Genomic DNA, 18,435 nt, shown 5'->3' on the forward strand with positions numbered 1-18,435 from the left:
AGACTCTATCAACGGTATGTATCTGTCCAGGAAAATTGCTGCAAATTACAGTTCTTTGCTCTGTAGTAGATTTCATCACCTCCCTATCACTTCCCATCCTTGTTAAGCCTGAGGATTGCCTCAACTGTATTATTGCTTTTATAGCTTTTTAAATGTAGCTTGATCACAACTAAACATTAATATGCCTTTTTTTTGTTTTGCTAAATTGAACGTTAAGTCCCTGCATTTTTCCTGAGCTCATACTATCTAAAGCTCTTTATAATTTTTACTGCTCCCCTCTGAACTCTCTGCATTTCTCTGTAGCATTCAGCCACATCACTGAATCCGATTCCTGTATCCCCAACATCTTCTATTTATTTCTCAAAAATGGTATATGAATAAAATGGAATGATCTTTAATAGAATAAATTTGCCTAGGGGCTAGCTCAAGGTTTATACTAGATTTGCCAAGAAGAAGCAAGTACAGTTATCAAAGTTCAATATGTTCTTTGCAACGAGAGACCGAGAGGGTTTTGCACTACTGTTTTCCAATCATGCAATATCTTCATAGGAATAGAAGATAACTTTGTGTAGTTAAGGTTGGAGCTAAACTCAAATGTATATTTATCATGTTGATATGAAATCATCTCCAAGCAAAGACCTTTTACTTGCATAAAACTTAGAAATCTCTGTATTTTTACTTCTACTTGTTTTTACTGTTTTATTAACCCTTTTTATAACTAGCAGCAAAACATAGGAGCAGAGAGAAAAGGGGTTTCAATTGTCCCTCAGTTGTCAGTGGAAAGTTGAATACGTGTCAGGGATTAAAATGAGCAGTGGTGTAAGGTCATCCATGAGGTATTTGGAAAGCTTTTGTACAGTATTTAGCAGCCTAAGCAAATGGAAAGTTCAGCTGCAATCATAGCAAAAGGATTAGAACACAAAAATCTGTGTGGAAAGCACAGATCCTATTATTTCTGAACTAAATTAAGTACAGCCAAAGGCAGGCTTAGCTTTAGTCTCTCCAGATTCACAGCAGGAAGAGAAATCACTGCATTTTTTTGAAATACAGTATTCAGCATCAGTGGGTTTTGTTGTTGTCCTGTAGCAAGCTAACGTTCATAGTAGTTTATTGCCCAATTATAAAATTTCTTAAAGCAACAGTTTATTCTGCCTGCTGTATTCAAAATCATTAGGGTTTAGAAACTGTGTCTTGAATTTGTTGCAGTCCTATGTATATTACTAAAGACTTGGCTTAAATCTTTGCACAAAGCAATTTCCCTTTGTACAAAACAATTTCTCTTTCGGCAATTAATTTTCCAAAATTGGAGTCTCTTAACTGTGTTCTCAGGAGGTTATTTAGTATTTATGTTGCATCAACTTTGGGAGACTCTGACTAAGATGAAAATCTGTTCTGCTCAGTGCAGTGCACTCATGAGAAGCAGTTCCTATCCTAATAAGCTGATTGACATAAAGTAGGAGAAAATTAGAGGTGCATTTAGATAAAATGACATGCAAACAGTCATATACAAGGTCAGTAGCAGATACAAAATAAATCCAAATACCCTGAATCGCAATCTAGTGCCCTATGCAGAGGCAGGCCTCCTTAAGGTGTAATGTCTTTTAAAAGATAGTCATTAAAGCATTCTAACTGCATTCATTGCATGGACTGATTGCTGACCTTGAAATTAAGGACACAGAAAAAAGGGAATTGTGTATTCTTGATTCTTAAACTGTAACCATGCCTACAAAAAAAAGGGAAACCCAAACTACCAAATATCTAATGACTGGGGAAAGAATAGTAGAGACATAAAATAAGGAGAACAGAGAAAAGAGGTTGCATCTGTAGATCAATGTAGATCATTTTAGATCACAAGAGGACTTCAGAAAAATCTGATCATCCGCATTTACCCTGCAGTGGTTCACGTAAGAGTTTGGGGCACACAAAATGATTTCTTTTCAGATGAAGCTAACCCAGAAGATGTGCTTCGGAAGCACACTTAATATATTCCAGCTGTTAATTTAATCCACTGGACAAGACTAGAGTTGGGCCAAAGTTAAACCCCAAAATGTGTATGGTGCAGACAGCAAAACCTCCTTACCAACTGTTTTTGTTCTATGTTTTTACTCCTGTTAGACTTCACAATTTACTCACTTCAGAATAGCAAGATAACAATGTTTTGTTTTGTATTTTAACTGGAAAAAGATATTGATAATTCTCAACCCTTATTATGCAATTGCTTAGAAAAAGAGTTGAAAGTAGAAAATTTTGCACTAGTTACTTACAGGGCATGGCATTCTTTCCCTTCCTGTTAGATAATGATGTGTGTGGATGAACAAAGTAACCACAATAGAATTTTCATTCAAAAAAGTATCTACGTTTTTCAAGAGAAATACCAAACTTGTCATTTCCACAGCTGAAGGCCACATCTACTTTTAAAATGATATAACTTGGTAGGTTTGCGTAAGTTCTCCCTGCATCTTACGTGGACGGCATTAGCTTATGTCCAGCTTAAACTGGCCAGTTTTTATGCTGACCTATTCCTGCACATCTTCAGGAAGCAGAAGGCAACTCTTGGGTTTGGCATTTGCAATTTCTAGCTAGTCTTTAATTTTCATAAAGTAAGGATTTATCAAGCAAGATGCTCCAGAAGTCTAAGATGTTTGAAAATGAAGCATGATGATAAAATTTTCAGTTAATTTGAACTTGAGTCCTGTATTAGTTCATATTTTTCATCTATTTGGTTAAATTTTGTAGCATTTCCCTTCTATTTGCTTCACACAATAGTACAAGAATAGCCATTTTGGAGCTGATTCACTCCAGTGTTCATTGAATATACTGTCTAGCACAGAATTACGGGATGCCTTATGTTTGAATTCCTGGAGGTCACTTTAATTTTTACTGCTTTTGAATATATAAAGTAGTCTTCTGATTGGGTTTTTGGGGGCATTTTGCTTCTTTTTATGATAGAATTGTAGAAGGTAGCTCATCTAGTCTATTATAGCCTCATAAGACGACTTTATTGACTTTGTTACTGTTTATATGTTCATTGCCCCAAAATGGAGGCAGCAGGATGTGTTAAATGGGATTAGAAACTCATGTTTAGCTATATCCTAGAGCACTGCTTGCCAGTGCCTTCCAGTATATTTTGCTTTGTATAGCAACACGTTAATTTTTTCCTTTCCAGAAGTTCTTCAGAAAACTACCGCATGCCAGTGATGGAATACAAAGTGAATGAAGGAGTGCCGTATGAATTCAAATTTCCCTTCAGAAATAACAACAAATGGCAACGAAATGCAAACAAAGGACAGGGACCTCATGTGGCACAGGTACCATCCCAAATACAGAGTCCAGTTACATCTAGGATTGGCTCGGGGAAAGGAGAAGGGAAAATGCCGCCACCGGAACGAGCAGCCAACATCCCTCGAAGCATCTCTAGTGATGGGCGTCCATTGGAGAGCCGAAGGTTTGTATGTTCTTCACAAATCACTTTTCATCACTTCTCAGAATCTTCCCTAGAACAAAGCACAATAGATTTTTTTAGGCACCTGAAGACTGCTTTTTATCTTGTTTTATTTGGGCAAAAGGTGCTATGAATATGAGTGAAACATAAACCAAAAGGAAATAACTTACCTGGCATGATTAACCACAAAATGAAGTATTATTGGATTGTTAGGATATGTTTCACTGTGTTGGATGATACTCTAAAATTGCTGTATTGTTACTGAAGTTTTAAATGAGTTTAAATTAAAAGCTCCTGAGGCAGAAGTAGTGTGTAACAGTGTGTTTAGCAAAGGATTCTGACCAGCACAGAAAGCAGACTTATTCTTTCAAAGTTTTCAGGCTAGAGAACAGATAGCTTAAAGCTTGCATTTCTCCTTTTTTTTTTAATGAAAGAGTAATAATTATTAAAATAAAGGTATCAGGCATATCCTGTCACAGTATTTTCATTCTCTATTGAAAAAGATGTGTGTGTTAGTGCTGAAGTGCATTGTCATTGTTTTGATTATCTATACAAATCTGTCAGTGTCTCTAGGTTTACAAAGAGATGTGTGTGGGGAAACAAGCTAGGACAATAGCTCTTGTTTTGGGTAATTTCTTAAAATAAAAGCTGTAGGCAGATTCTGAGCATGCTTTATGTTCCTGAAAAATGCAAGGCAGTGGAAATAAGATACATATATATTATAGAAAATTTAGAGTCATAATGAATTAAGTCAAAGCATTTTTCATATTCCAGAGAACTGGGGGTGAGGGTGAGGAGGTAAAAGTCAGTACAGCCAAGACCAGAAGATTACCAAGATGAAATTGAAACTTCTATGTAGGCCACCTTGTTAACAAATAGTAATTAGATGGTAATGACCCAGTTTTCTTACTACTTTTCCATGGCCGTTGGACGGTATCTACTTCTGCACTTAAGCTGATCAGAGCTGTGTTTTGGCTCAAAGCATGCAGCTTCTCATGAAATTCAGGACACACCAGCAACTCTCAGGGATTACAGTAGATTCAGTGCCGCAGCTCTGCCACTCCTCGAGTTTGTATCACTGGGGTAGCTCAAGTGCTGTGCAGTTGAAACTCCCATTAACAGAAAATTTGCAACACTGAAAGTGCTGATAAGGTTTTTTCTGACAAGGCCTTCTGTGAAGAAGGCTGCAGAAGTCAGTGAGTCATGGCATGTGGTTAGCTCTCTAATGGTATATTTGGACCTAGCTCCAATGGCTTGGACCAATTCTAATGGTATATTTGGACCAAAATAAAAATTACCTGGCTTTAGGCCATGTCTGCCTGTTACAGTCGAAGACAGGCAAATGCTGAGTTTGAAGGAACTGGAGCTGATTTTTGCTCTCTGCAGTGCTGTAGAACCTCACTCTAATTATAGGAAGCCTTAGCAGTACCTGAGCAAAGCTTTGGGGAGAGGTGGAAAATCAGATTCAATTCAGTTGCTGTGTTTTCCATACACTTCTGTCTCTCCCTTGTTTGAACAAAGCAGCTTTGTCTGGAGTCCTGGGTTGTCATTGTCCCATTGTTCATGCTGCGGAGACTGAGCCTTAGACTCTACTGTGGGATGTGATATTCTTTACTGTGTTTTCCTTGTGCATAGAAATTAATGTGGGCAACATAACACAACTAAAGCATGCAAGATTTATCCAGTCACTGGATGCTTCTGGAGGGAGGTTATGGCATGACAGATGTTTTGCAAAGTGAAAATTACGTTTCCATATACTCAATGTTTGTTTTCAAAAAGTGAAACTTTGACTTTCCATTTCCTTCAAAGCATTTAACTGTTCGTTTCCTCTAGACATTCTTTTAAATATTTTTTGTAATTGAAAAAGGTTTCTATTGAGTCTTTTCATCCTCAACAGTGTATTATCATACTAGCTTTTCAGTTTGTTGGGGAATTTTTTTTTGGATGCCTGAAAAATGTCTGTCGTCTTTCTTATCTTTTTAGTCTGCCAAACATGTTAGTCTTGGCTGGATCAAGTTTAAATAGAACAGCAGCTGCAGAAGGTGAACGTTTTCCAGTTACAATGAAGAAAAATATATTTCTTTCATTTTAAAGAAATTTTTAGAAAGGCAGTTAGCCCACTCCAAGGCTATGATTTGTCTTTTCTCTGCATGATAAAGGAAAGATTTGCATTTTAGGAAGCTCAGATACTTCCATTCATACTGTGCAAAAGTTCTGAAGTCAACAAAGCTGAGATTTATTTTTTTAGCCCTTTAACAACTGTCTTGTTTAATTTTTCACCACTGACTTTCCTACTTTCCAAAGAGTAAAGATCATGTATCAGATATTTGCACGTTCTTTGTATTTTTTCTAGTTTAAGTAGCAGAGGCAGTACTCAATTTTATTTCATTTCCTATGATTTGCTCTTTGGTCAACTCAATTATTTGGACAAATGAAGGGCAAGGGATGCCTTGATAATATGGGTACCAGGATCTCTCCTGGTGGTCCCTGTGATCCAGTAAAGGCTTATTAGTTAGCACAGTTGTATTGGTGGCCCTGGTGTATCTGAAATGGCTACGTTCTGTAGTGCAATTTTGAAGGGCTTTGGGAAAAAAACGTAATTGAAAAAGAAGATTGAGTGAGAACTTTTTTTTTAGTGGAGTGTGTGATTTGCTTTGAATCTTCTAGTGCTGGTGAAGGTATGAGAGGAGGGAACAGAGTTATCAAGAGGGTCTGTCTTAGCTGTGGACAAGCAGCTGTCACGTGACCTGAATGGGAATGTGAGCAGGATCTAAAATGGCAGGATGTATAGTTCTAGAGCAGAAAGTATGATTTGAGGTATACCTGTGTAGCTCAAAATATGCAAGTTCTTCATGGATCACTGGAAGACCCTTAGTTTTAGTGACATTAGTCCAGCACAGATTTGCATTTTCTTTAGCTTTCAACGTAGCAATTCACCATTTGCCATTGTGAACTTTCCTGTCCTCTTCTACATTATGCTTTCAAAACGTTTTATTATTTCAATTGAAATTTGTTCATGTCCCATGGACGGTGATTTGTCAGGAGTGCCCCTTCCTCCCCCCCGTAAGATCCTTCCCTAGCACTGCTCTGTGGGGTGTGCTGTGTCCTGTGAGCTGTGTCCAGCACTGCCTCCCTCCTCTTGCCATCCCCATTTGCACTTGTCCAGCCCTACCTAGCTCCAGCACCAGAGCTGGTTCATTTTCCTTCTTAACCAAAGTAGTAATGCCTTACTAGTGAGAATCCAAATTCTCACTAGATTTACAAGCAGTAGGTTTGTTTCCATAGAAAACAGCATATCATTCTACTGGTTTTGACGTATTTCTGTCAAGAGAACCAGGAGAAGAATCACTGGAGTGTTACAGGCTGTAATTATGGCTCTTTAGGAAAGCTGGATACAGAACCTGTATTTGCTTAGTGCCATTTGTCCTTCCCTTTCAAAACGAAGGTACTGCCTAACTTGTCAGTGGGGCTGGAAATTTAACTGTGAAGATCAACATCAGTAATTAATTTCAGTACTATAATATAGCTGTAATTTGCATTTTAATCTTTGGTCGTGGTCTAGCCATCGTTACCTTTCGTTTGTGTTTCCTCAGTGCCTAGCCCCAGTTAAGACCTGCTGGTTGTTCGACTGATTTTAATGCTTTATTGCTTTGAGGTTGAAGCTGACTTTTGTCATTCTATACTTTTGCCTTTTGACCGCATGTTTTTTGTTAATTTAGCAAGAAGCCGTGATACTGATAGCTGATGTCATCCACTACTAAAGAACAAATAGCAGGATAGTTCATGATATATGTTTTAAAGGACCTGGCAGCTGAGAAACTTGCACGTAGTAAGTTGATCCAGGTGGCCCTTTGAGCTTTGAATCTGACATGATTTGTGGAACTAGCACTAATATCTGTTAAACAGAATCCAAGAGAGGTAATACCATCGTTAACTGTAACTCAAGCAGGTAAAACTTTTAAGAATGAAATAGAGAAATATTAGAAATATTTCTTACAGCTTAACAGAAGAGTGTTTCTCTAACCCTTTTTGGATTACCTACTAGTGATATTTGACCAGTAATCTCTTTGTAATGCTAAAGTCTCTAAATGTGGATACTGAGTCAAATAAATTAAAAGTTAGATTTTTGCCCTATTGGTATTTTCACTTTAGCTCATTTAACCATATTAAAAAACAAAAAACAAAAACAAACAAACAAAAAAAAACCCTACTTTACCAGTCCTGAAAACTGAAATAGTTCACTTTTGTATCATATAAATAAAAACATCTTACCTTCCTAAAGAGGTATTGCATGTTACTGTATGTAGGAGAGTAGCTTGCTGGCAGTTTCTGATTCTGAGGACACCAGTTCCTATGCCTAACCAGCAGAGCGCACTTAAATTTGCCTTCATTGAATTATCTCCATATATCCCACTCAGTAGCTTATACTCTAATTCTCTCTATTCCTCATAGTATCCTGGGTAATTGAATATATTCATGATTTACATGCAAGCTTGTAGTAGCTGGAAAAATAATCAAAAAGTCTATATATCTAAAAATAAATCTCTAATATGACTACAGCATTAAGATTGAAAAATGTAATAATCTAAATGCAATAAATTCCAAGTTACGGCTTCTTTCACAACATTAATTAGTCCACATGGAACCCTATATATTTTATAGCCTAGACTAAATATCAGGCAGTAGTACATGAAGGAAAAAAACAATAAAAAATATATATGAGAAGTGCCAGAGTTAGTGTTACTAGAGAAGATGTAATTTTGGAACTTCTCGATTTTTTTTTTTTAGCCTATTTTTATGAATTTTAGTTTTGTACACTTGATTTCCAGACTTCATTTTTAAGAAAAAAATATGCGTGGGGAAGGAGGTGAGATAATGTTAGATCATAATCTGTTCTTTATTCATTTATAGTAAACTTGAATCATTCTTAACTAAAACTTGAGTCAACAAACATTTGAAAAGTGTGAAAACAAGTGAGCCAAGCATCCTGTTGTACTTGTGTACTTGATTATGTAGTTGAGTACTTTGCCTAACGTAAGCCTAAGGCTCTAGCTAAAGCATTTCTGAGCATGATCAATATTTTAAACTGAATGAAAAAGTAAAATAATGGCTTAGCTACAGTCAAGCATTGGATATAAAATTCCACAATGTAAAAGTACTAGAGCAATGTTTATTAAAACTAGCTTTAAGTCTTACTGAGGACCACAGAGCAGAGTCTTGCCCTGAAATCTCATACTCTTCTGAATAATGCTGCATGTAGTCAGCGGCAGTAATTTTAGCTTAAATTGTTTCTATGTTGTATAAAAATCCTAATTTGCTACTGATTAGCTTGAATTGGTAACATTTTTTCCCAGTATAAAAAAACAGGCCTCTGTGATCATATCACCACCTGTCAAATGATCATTATTGTATTTGCACTACCTACCTCACGGGATTTGGTGATTTGTTGTTTTAAAGTTTTTATAATATTCTTCATATATGAATATAAGGTCATATGTTGTGCATTTTCTACTGGCACTGGGATCTAGATCTCGGTGTAGCTGTGGAAAATCAGGTTTGTTGTTACAACTGGCTCTATGGCCAAACTCTCATGGTCAAAAAACATCTGAGAACCACCACGCCCTGTTGGATGGATCAAGAATTGGTTTCGTTGGACAGTGACTATCAGCAGGGACCAGAGAAAAGCATAAGAGATAGGACATATTTACAAGTATACTGATATCACTAGTACAAAGACACCTATTCCTTATCTGCTCTGACAATCTTCTGGTCAAGAACATTTGGAGTTGGAGATTGCATCTGTAGCGTTGTGTTTAAAAGCTCTGGATGGTAACTATCCCTCCAGGTGCGTGCTAGCTGGTCTTCTGATAGTTACAGGTCTCCTGATAGTTCTTTTGTGTGAAAAATAATGAATAATCCTTCCATTTGCATGCTGCAATATAATTCATGTTTGGACAGATTGAAGGTAGATATGATAAGTCTCTCTAACCTGTGGAGCTGTAGCCTATTTAATGTCCCTTAATATAAAAGTCATTCCATGCCTCTGGTCATCCTGTTGCCTGTCTGTATCTTTTTTTGTTCTATTACATACTTTCTGAAATTTGTTGATCTAATTGAAGAAAAATATCCAAGAAGGTACACAGTGTGATATGAGAAGGTATAACATGACGACATAATTTGGTTCATTCTCTATCCCCTTCCCGAAAATTGCTGATGTTCTTTTTTCCTTTTTGAATGGTTTGTTTTCCTTTTTTGACATGAGAACATTGGATCAGTGTTTTCAGAGAACTATCACAACTTTCAGATTTATTAGGATTGCAAAATCAAACACTTCAAGGGTCAGCATGCCAGAACTGAAGGTTTGCTTTGCAATTTTATTCAGGCCCTTTGTGTAACCATATTTTCTGATGTTTCTTTTAATTAAATTATGAGAATTTTTTTTAACAGAGGACATCTGTCTCATTCAGTGCACACAGTAGATGCAGCTCATTAAAGAACAGCTATTTAATATTTTTTCTTCTGCATTTACTCAATGTGCAGCTCTATCCCTTATTTACTGGATGGTATTGAAATCCTGCTGTAAAGGTGCATTTATTAATTCCCTTCTAAGCTTTAGAGAGGTGCCTGTTACTAAAGTTTCTCAATGCTTCATAGGTATTAATTAAATTTAATTTTCAAAACTCTTCTGTGAGAAGAGATGTCTTTGGACTTTTTCAGATGAAGAACAAAGTAGAGAAATTATGTTGTTATCACTTGCTGTTTCTTATTTTGGGCACCTCAAATTTGGAAGTGTGCCCAGCATTGTTAATATTTTATTTATTCAAATTACGGCTTCTGTTGACTTCAGCTGCCTTGGTAAGTTTTCGGCATATAAGTAAATCAGGCCTTGGAATCAAATTAGGCCTTTGAGAAACTTGTAATTAGTGACAATGAATGAAAAATTTTCTTTAACAGATTTGCCAGTGATCATGCTGCAGCATGTGCAAGATAGGAATTCGGTTTGCAAAGTCAGCATGCAGCTGCCTTAAGTGTAAGGCCACCCGTGCTCTCCTCTCAGGCTGTTCCTCATTCGCTTCTGAATTGTGCAACTTGTGCAGAAGTGCTATGACAAAATAGGACTGCAAACGGCAGAGAGGTCTTAAGGGAGAAGGACCAGCTTGCGATGATATAATTAAGGGTTGTCTTAGACTGTGTGCTAGACAAAGCATGGTAGACTGATGTATTTCATATGATGTATATGTTGCGTACAAGTGCATACCAGAAACATGGAGAAAATTACAGCAAATGGCATAGAAATTAATTTACTAAGAGCAAGATGGAATGCTTTCAATGTCCATGTTTTCCTAATAAAATAAGCATGTGCTGATCTTCCCCTTCTCCCTTGTTGTTAGTTTTCACAAAAGATGGTTTTCTTCCTATACTTGGCTGTACTCAAACCAGTCCTTTCAGGATGGTCTAGATCTGTTAGAACTAAATCATGCGTGATGTAATCCCAATTCAGTTGGCTGCGATGTAATTGTATCTTTTTAATGCTATGGACACTTGGCCTATTTTTAAATTCAATTATGGAACTCATGCACTTAAGCATTTTGGAATTTCTTCTCAAAGCAGTCTTTTGAAATAGGTAATAGCTTGCCTCAGTTTGGGTTTTAATTATAAATAAAAGACAAACACAGAATATCTTAACTGTAGAGGCATACTGCTAACAATACTCCTTCTGTCTCAGGCGGTACCTTTCATCAATAGGTTTCAAAGCAGCTTTAAAAAGTCAACTCCAACTAATTTATTCTAAAGTTCTTTTGTCTTACTTATATGTTCAGCATAAAATGAAACATCTTTCCCTATTAATGGGTTCTTTAGTGCTATTGTCAGCTGTACCAGTAATGTGTGTTGCCGCTTTGCATAATAGGATGTCCTACCTAACCAGTTGTTCAATGCAGACCAGATTTATAATAGTATTTTGTTTGCCCTTGAGGTCTTCCATCTTAGTAAAGGAGTTATAAGTCCATGACATAGTTCTGAAATCTTGACATTCCATCTGAATGGTGCTGTCACTTTTTCGTACTGCATAGGAATTAAATAAAAGACATAACTGAGTCTGAAGTGAAAATGTAAGCATTTTCCAACAGAAAATCATTTTACACAAATTATTCAAGAAGTAATTGGTTTCCTTGCCATAATTTACTACTAGGAAAAAGGTCATGCTTCTAAACTGTGTATTGCTCAGCAAGCATAACTTAGTTTAAATGTGTGTGTTTATATAGATGTGTGAATCCTATTGAAAGCACACATTTTTGTTGGCTGGACTGTTTTTTTTCTTTTTTCCTTTACAAGAATGCCAGTGGGAAAATGAGGAATGGCTTGACTCACTGCTCCCAAAATTTCCAACTCTTGAACTGTTTTCTGTGCAATCAAATATTTTAGGATTGTTGCTTGCATAGATAAATGTAAGATAAGTTAAATTCAGTTCAGTAGATGAGAAAGGAATTACTGGGTTTGGTGTTGTACTTCAGAAGGTCAGGAGCTGGATCATTGCTTTCTTGTCTGGGAAAGAGTTATTACTTACTTTGACATTCCAGATGACCAAGATGTTTGGTTAAGTCCTATTTTTTCTCTTTCCCCTTTTGAGATTTATTTATTATACAGCTTTTTGGCAAAATATTGAGAGGGACAAATGCATGTTTGTTATGAAAGAGTATAGTTGGGTATGTAACATTTTGATAATCTTTTCTCACAGTAATCAGTGCAATGCTTTTTTCATTTTCAGGAGAGTTTTTGAACTTTAATAGATCTTATGCTACTGTGGTGAGAGCTGATTTAAATCTGTCACTGCTTTACAGGGAAAACTGAAGCATATAGATTAAGTGGCTAGGTTAAGATTTTGCAAATCCCTGGACCCAAATCCTGTACTTAAACAACCATCAAAATTGATATGTGGTTTTTAGATGTTAAAAATTAAATAGTTAATTTTTAGTGTTCTGTCTTATTTTTCCTAGTTAAAATGAGTAAAAAAAAGTGCATTCAGAAGTTGAATTCTTTTAATTAATGGATGACAATTCAAAGTCCATTTAAATCACTACAGAAGTTCTCCAATGGCTCCAGTCATTGCTGAGTAGAATGAAAAGCTAGCAGCATTGAATTCAGTTGGTGTTTGGGAAATAAAATGCACAAAGCAGAAAATGATCTAAAAAGCCCCTTCAATAGTGTATACAAGTTGATTAATATAAGCATGTTGCTTCCCAACATTGTGCCCAGATGTGTGTGCTGGAATTTTGTCCCATTTATCTGCAGTACAGTTATTCTGACAGGAGAGGACTCCATATGACTCAAATCTGTATTTTCAAGCAGAGCTCTGATCCGTTGAAATAATTTTATACAATTGGAAATGTGGGGGTTTTTTTAAGATATTTATAAATAACATTAAACTTTCAGTTCTTGTGCTTTAATGAAGACAAATTTCCTAGCATAGAATAAGCTTGATATTCTTGGAAGAGTTTGTGTAGACCAGTCACTGCTGTTTGTTTAAAACCCAGGGAAGAGTTTGTTTTAAGAAGTAGAAATAAATCACTCTGGTATTTGGGTAAAGAATGTCATGCTTCAGTATTCCTTACAATCAATCTATAAGAACAAATGAGGACCTTAGAAAACGGGATGTTCTACTGTGTGCTGTTTTTTCTGTCCCCCCACCACTTGCGCCTCTCCATTTACTCCCCTGCTCCCCACCTTTGTGTAATTGATTTTTCACAGTTTTCATGGGAAATAAATTAATGGGGAAAAAATGTCGGATCTTTCAACTGACTTTATTTCTGCTGCCTTCACGATGCCATGTTGACTGCTGATGTGGCAATGTGCCTCATGTAGTCCATCATGCTTTGCACTATATTGCTGTTCAGACTCCCTGACTTTGACTGCTTTGTTTGCTCTAAATAGGTTGTCTCCTGGTTCTGATGTCTATGTCACGGTTTCATCCATTGCCTTAGCAAGATCTCAACAGTGCCGTAATTCTCCAAGCAACTTATCTTCCTCAAGTGAGACTGGCTCTGGTGGGGGCACATACAGACAAAAATCTATGCCAGAAGGGTAGGCACTAGATTTTTTTCATATTCTTTTTAGGCAGTGTATTTGTTCTCTGTTCTGTTTGTTGTAATGTATGTTAAACTACAAAGAGTGCTCATAGCCTCTTGCCACCTGTTCTTTATGTGCATTAAAAAATGTTTGTTTTCAAATCTCACTGTCATGCTTCTTGAAAAAAATCAAGTGGAAAAATCCCTTGCTTTCACCTCCTTGGTTTGCACCCTAACCTCTCTCTTTGATGCTAGTCTGTGACAGAGCTCAGGTTACTATACAAAGGGACCTCGATGTATTTAAAAATCTTCTTTAAAGGTATTGGTTTCACATGGTAAATTGCTTCATTTTGCAGGTTTGGATTCTAAAATAAAATCAGTAATAGGTTTTGGGCTTTGCAGTCTGTGCTGGTAGTTGAAGTAAAAAAGTGGTGAGTGCAACTAAGATGTGAATCGTGCAGGCACAGTCGTGCTAAGTAATCCACAGATTACTCAGCTAGCATCTCTATCGCATATTCCCCGTCACCCTGATTTAAAGCTCTGTCTCCCAACTTTCCAGAAATCTTTAAACTGTCTGAAATGATCCACTGTTCAACATATAAGGGGCAACTTACAGAGAAAGAAATTAAATCTGTATCATTTTCAGAGAACACTGAAAGTAGCATATATCAAATATTTCTAAGTAGGAAAAGAAGAATAACTGGCAGCAAGAGAGCCATCTACCACATTCCAAAATACTCCCTACAGAGAAGGGAAAGAGAGGAAAGCTGCTGATAGTTCACATTGCAAAGCTTCCCTCTGAAGCCTTCTCGAATACTTTGCAGGTCATTGTGTGTAATCCACTCCATTTTCTGTAAAGTTGAAACATCTTTTCTCTATTAAAAAAAAAAAAAATCATTAGCAAGTGTTAAATACTGCTGTCAGGAGCTACTTAGCATAAAACACTGTTTTTGCCTGTTTAGATTCCAGCAAAGGGACACTGCCCTGGGTCAAGTCCAGACAATGCTACGCTGAGCCTAGAGTTTTTCCTTGCTCCAGGGCACTGAAGATTTGTCCTCCATGTGTCCTCTTTCACTGAGTTTAAGGTTTGCTGAAGAGACTGTCTTCTCTGCAGCACACCTTCATGAAGGCCTTGATTCATGAGACTGTCTCTTTTCAGGCCATTACTTAAACTTGTGCTTAGGTCCTAGTAATGCTAAGAGATTTGCTCTAAACCTATTAAACCATGCTTTAAGGAAACTAGACAGAAGAGTGCCCAGAGCTCTGCATCTGGGAAAAAGCACTTAACCTCATTATAGATTGCACACTTCTCAGGCTCATTCCTGCTAGGAGCACTCATGTGTTGTTTTGAATTCTGAAGAGCTACTTGTGCTCCCACAAATCTTCTCTGCTCCTCTCCAGCTATGTCATTTGGTCTAAAAAAGATACTACCACCATATGTCCTTAGACTTTCACAACAATAACTGCTTGACTAGGAAGGGATTTTCATGCACGTTGGGGTTTTTGTTTTGAATTGGCCTCAGAGCACACCAGCACCCTTCCCCAGCCCTTTTCCATCTTTAAAGTTAATTATGCACATATGTTCAATATAGCATTTTTCACTGAGCACTTTGCAAGTTCAGCAAAGAACATCCTAGAAAACTTTCATACACAGTTTTTGTTTTTGAAGATTAGTATTTCAGTCCAGTAAAAGACTGTTTTAGTGGAATAATGAAAGAGTTAATACATGATCTTGTTTGGTCATTACTGATTTGAGGAAAAAAAAAACTATTCCAATTATTTAGCTGTAACATTATTCAAGTAGGAAGAATGCTTTGCCTCCCATACTGTTCTCATACACATAAATCATATTTTATTAAAACTTTCCAAATATTTTCTACCAAGCTAGAGGGAAAGCATGAAAAATGTAATTATGAAAGAAACTTTCCCTTGCCTTAGTATGCATAGAAGTTCACATGGCTAAGATGATCATTACAGTTGGCATGTGCATCTTGGGATTCATCTGAGACCTAGTTCAGGGAAGCTCTTTGTAGCGCCTCTTGTGGTGTCTGATGTACCAGATAGAGCTGGTTGATGATTAACCCATACATATTGTTAAAATAGGGGAGAGATTGTAGCATTCAGTTGCTGAGATGCAGCCCTAGCTGCAGGGAAGGATGTGGCTGGAGTCGGTACCTGGCCGAGGGGGCACCATGGTCCTGAAGGTAATCTTCCCGAGGTGAGGCTCCAGTGTGCTCTGGGTATGCCGATCCCTGAGATGTCCCAAATGCAGGAAACTCAACTGCATAATTTGTGTGTACATTTCTTTCTTGTTGCATGATGTGACAGATCTGGAAAGTCTGTGAAACTTAAATGACTGGAAGCATGGCTGTGAGTCCAACCTTATCAGACATCAATAAGAGCAGTTACTGCTGCTGCTTCTAGATTATTGGTCCATATCCTCAGCTGGGCATAGGCAAAAACTTCACTGACTTCAAGAGTATCCACATTGGTCTTGATGTATATATGTGTATTTCGTATACTCATCCTGTATTTACCTAAAGGTATGTATATGTAGTAAGTGTTAATAGAATGTAGAAGCGAAATTAGAAAACATCGAAATAATTAGTTTCTTCTTATGGTCATATACCTAAAACATCTTTAATTTTTTTTTTTTTAATGAAACTGATCTCCTCTTTGAATTTGCTGGGTTCCTCCCCACACTCCCTGAAGGCCTCTATATTTAAGCAGCGTAGAATATAGCACCACATGTACTGATTATTCACACTTTTAAATAGCCTACTTAATGTAAAGAAAAAAAAAAGAAATTCCATGTTTCCCAATTAGTAGAGCAGTGATTAGAATGAACAAGACTGAAAACTCACAGGCTTAAAAAAAACAATACCAAACAATACCTCCACACTATAAAATGAGCCTCGTATGAAAAATTGACTGTTTTCATAAATATGCACATTATGGATTTAGGTAGAAGGATAATGCATAGAAAGTAAAATATTCGTGCAGCACAACTTAATCACACCAAGTTTTCTTTGATTTTGCTTTTTTCTTTGAAATACCAACTTTTAATTATTTTATCATGGAAAGATAGTCTTCCCAATATACTTTACAAGTGGTTAAAGCTTGAAAACTATCTCAAATCAGTGTTTAAGGAATCAGTCAGCTTTTAAAAATGTATATGCTTATTCTTTTTTGTACACCTATTGAATTGGTATTGATTGTGTTTAATTTAGGTATTTGATTAAATGAAATTCTAGCTATAGTCTGTGGGAAACATGGATTGAAAAGGAAGGACCTTATTCACGTATGCAATTTCCATTTGGAGTGTTTGTATTCAGAGGGCAGGTATATCCAGGTGATGTTCTCTTCACTTCTTTTGTTCATCAGATAGTATCTGTCAGCTATACCGGGGAGCAGTGGGCAAAGGGCAAGAAGGGTCATATTTGTGTGAAATTTAGAAGGCCAGAGTTCAAAATTTTGTTATTTTGGATCTGTGCTGCCTGTACACACACATTCCAGCTGCTTTTCTTTAAAGATGGGAGAGTAATTTTGTTCTTCTGGATCTTTGGTGGATTCATTTCAGTTAGTAAGTATGTGAACTTACAAATGGGGTGACCGTATTGAGCTAGTTCTGATGGTTTGGCAGGTGTCCGTTTCACACTAGAGCACATGAGGGAGGCCTGTAGTTAGTAGAGTGAGCAGAAAGCATGGTTCAGCTTTTATTCCCCCCACCCCACCCCCACCTACCCCCCATTTATAACTTTAGGTACTTAGAGCTAGAGAAACTCCTTCAGATACACAGAACATATTAGCGTGTTGGAATTCTTTTGAGGATTACTCTGTGCATGTATAGGGTTTTCTTTTTTCTTCCCTCAGAGCATACCAGATAAATATAGTTAGAAATGTGTTGTTCTTTAAGGATTCTTAATGTTTAGTCTCTTAATTCTGGACCCAACTAAAATTCTGATAGACTTATGAGGCATTCGTATGCAATACAGAATTACAGATGTAATTCTTACAAATTTAGGCATATAATTCAGGTAGACTTCAGAGTGGCACAGCGACATTGTGCCTCTCCTTTGTTGATTCTCTGATAATGCATAGAAAGTTTAGTTTGAATTTACTTTGTTGTTGTTCTCCTTGAGTTTAGTTTACTTTTACTGAGCTTTCCAAAATACATCTGAGGACAGAATAATCTAGCAAAGTCTATCCAGCCCAGTTTTCTTTTGCTCTGTATGCTTTTTTCTACAGGAACAAGTGTACATGTCTCACTGCTTTCCTACGACTGTATTTAGTTTGCATTAGTTAATTCCACTCAAATTGTAAAACAATCCCATAACTTCAAAATTTACAGAATTTATACCTCCCAGGTTTTGGGAATGCTTAGCCAATATAGTCAACTTTATAAAGTCTTAATTAAAATATTTGGCAATGTAATATTTCCCCAAATGCATTTTTGTGGTGTTTACCCATGTGTCTGCATCACCTAGATCAGATCTAATAGTAGCAGTCTTGTGTTTAGAACCTGGGAAGGTGGCTAGGATCCATGGATTGTCCTCACCAACCTTCTGATGCTCTCTTTGACTAGATTGGGATAGTAAAAAAAAGATCCATCCTTGAAATCCTCTCCTTGTGAATATGCGAGAATATGCCTTATTCCGCTCTGTGACTTTTATCCAAACTTTTAAGTTTTGCTCATTTGGGTCAATTTTCTGTAACCATTTAACTCTCTGATCACCTTTCTATTTAAACATCTGTGTAAATGAAAACTAAAAACTTTATATCTGGATGGTTGGGTCTGCTTTTTGAGTTATATTTACTGTAACCAGATGTTCCTGAACAGAGATGCTCAGTAGATTGATGTGCTGTGCATCTTCTGCATTAAAGTTATAAAATGGGTCATGAGAACTTGCACAAATACCAGAAGGAAAA

General features: G+C 36.8%; 1 protein-coding gene across 10 annotated transcripts in view; it reads left to right on the top strand.

The window, feature by feature from the left end:
* The window catches only part of SIPA1L1 (signal induced proliferation associated 1 like 1), a 224,841-nt gene that overhangs the window by 179,743 nt on the left and 26,663 nt on the right, over nt 1–18,435 (top strand). For all 10 annotated transcript variants that reach the window (XM_064512535.1, XM_064512536.1, XM_064512532.1 and 7 more), the window contains 2 exons: nt 3,167–3,445; nt 13,373–13,522. In XM_064512535.1, coding sequence (XP_064368605.1) covers nt 3,167–3,445; nt 13,373–13,522 — 429 coding nt within the window. The remainder of the gene's footprint in view (nt 1–3,166; nt 3,446–13,372; nt 13,523–18,435) is intronic.

Source organism: Dromaius novaehollandiae, chromosome 5 (genome assembly GCF_036370855.1).
Source record: "Dromaius novaehollandiae isolate bDroNov1 chromosome 5, bDroNov1.hap1, whole genome shotgun sequence".
Lineage (NCBI taxonomy): Eukaryota > Metazoa > Chordata > Aves > Casuariiformes > Dromaiidae > Dromaius > Dromaius novaehollandiae.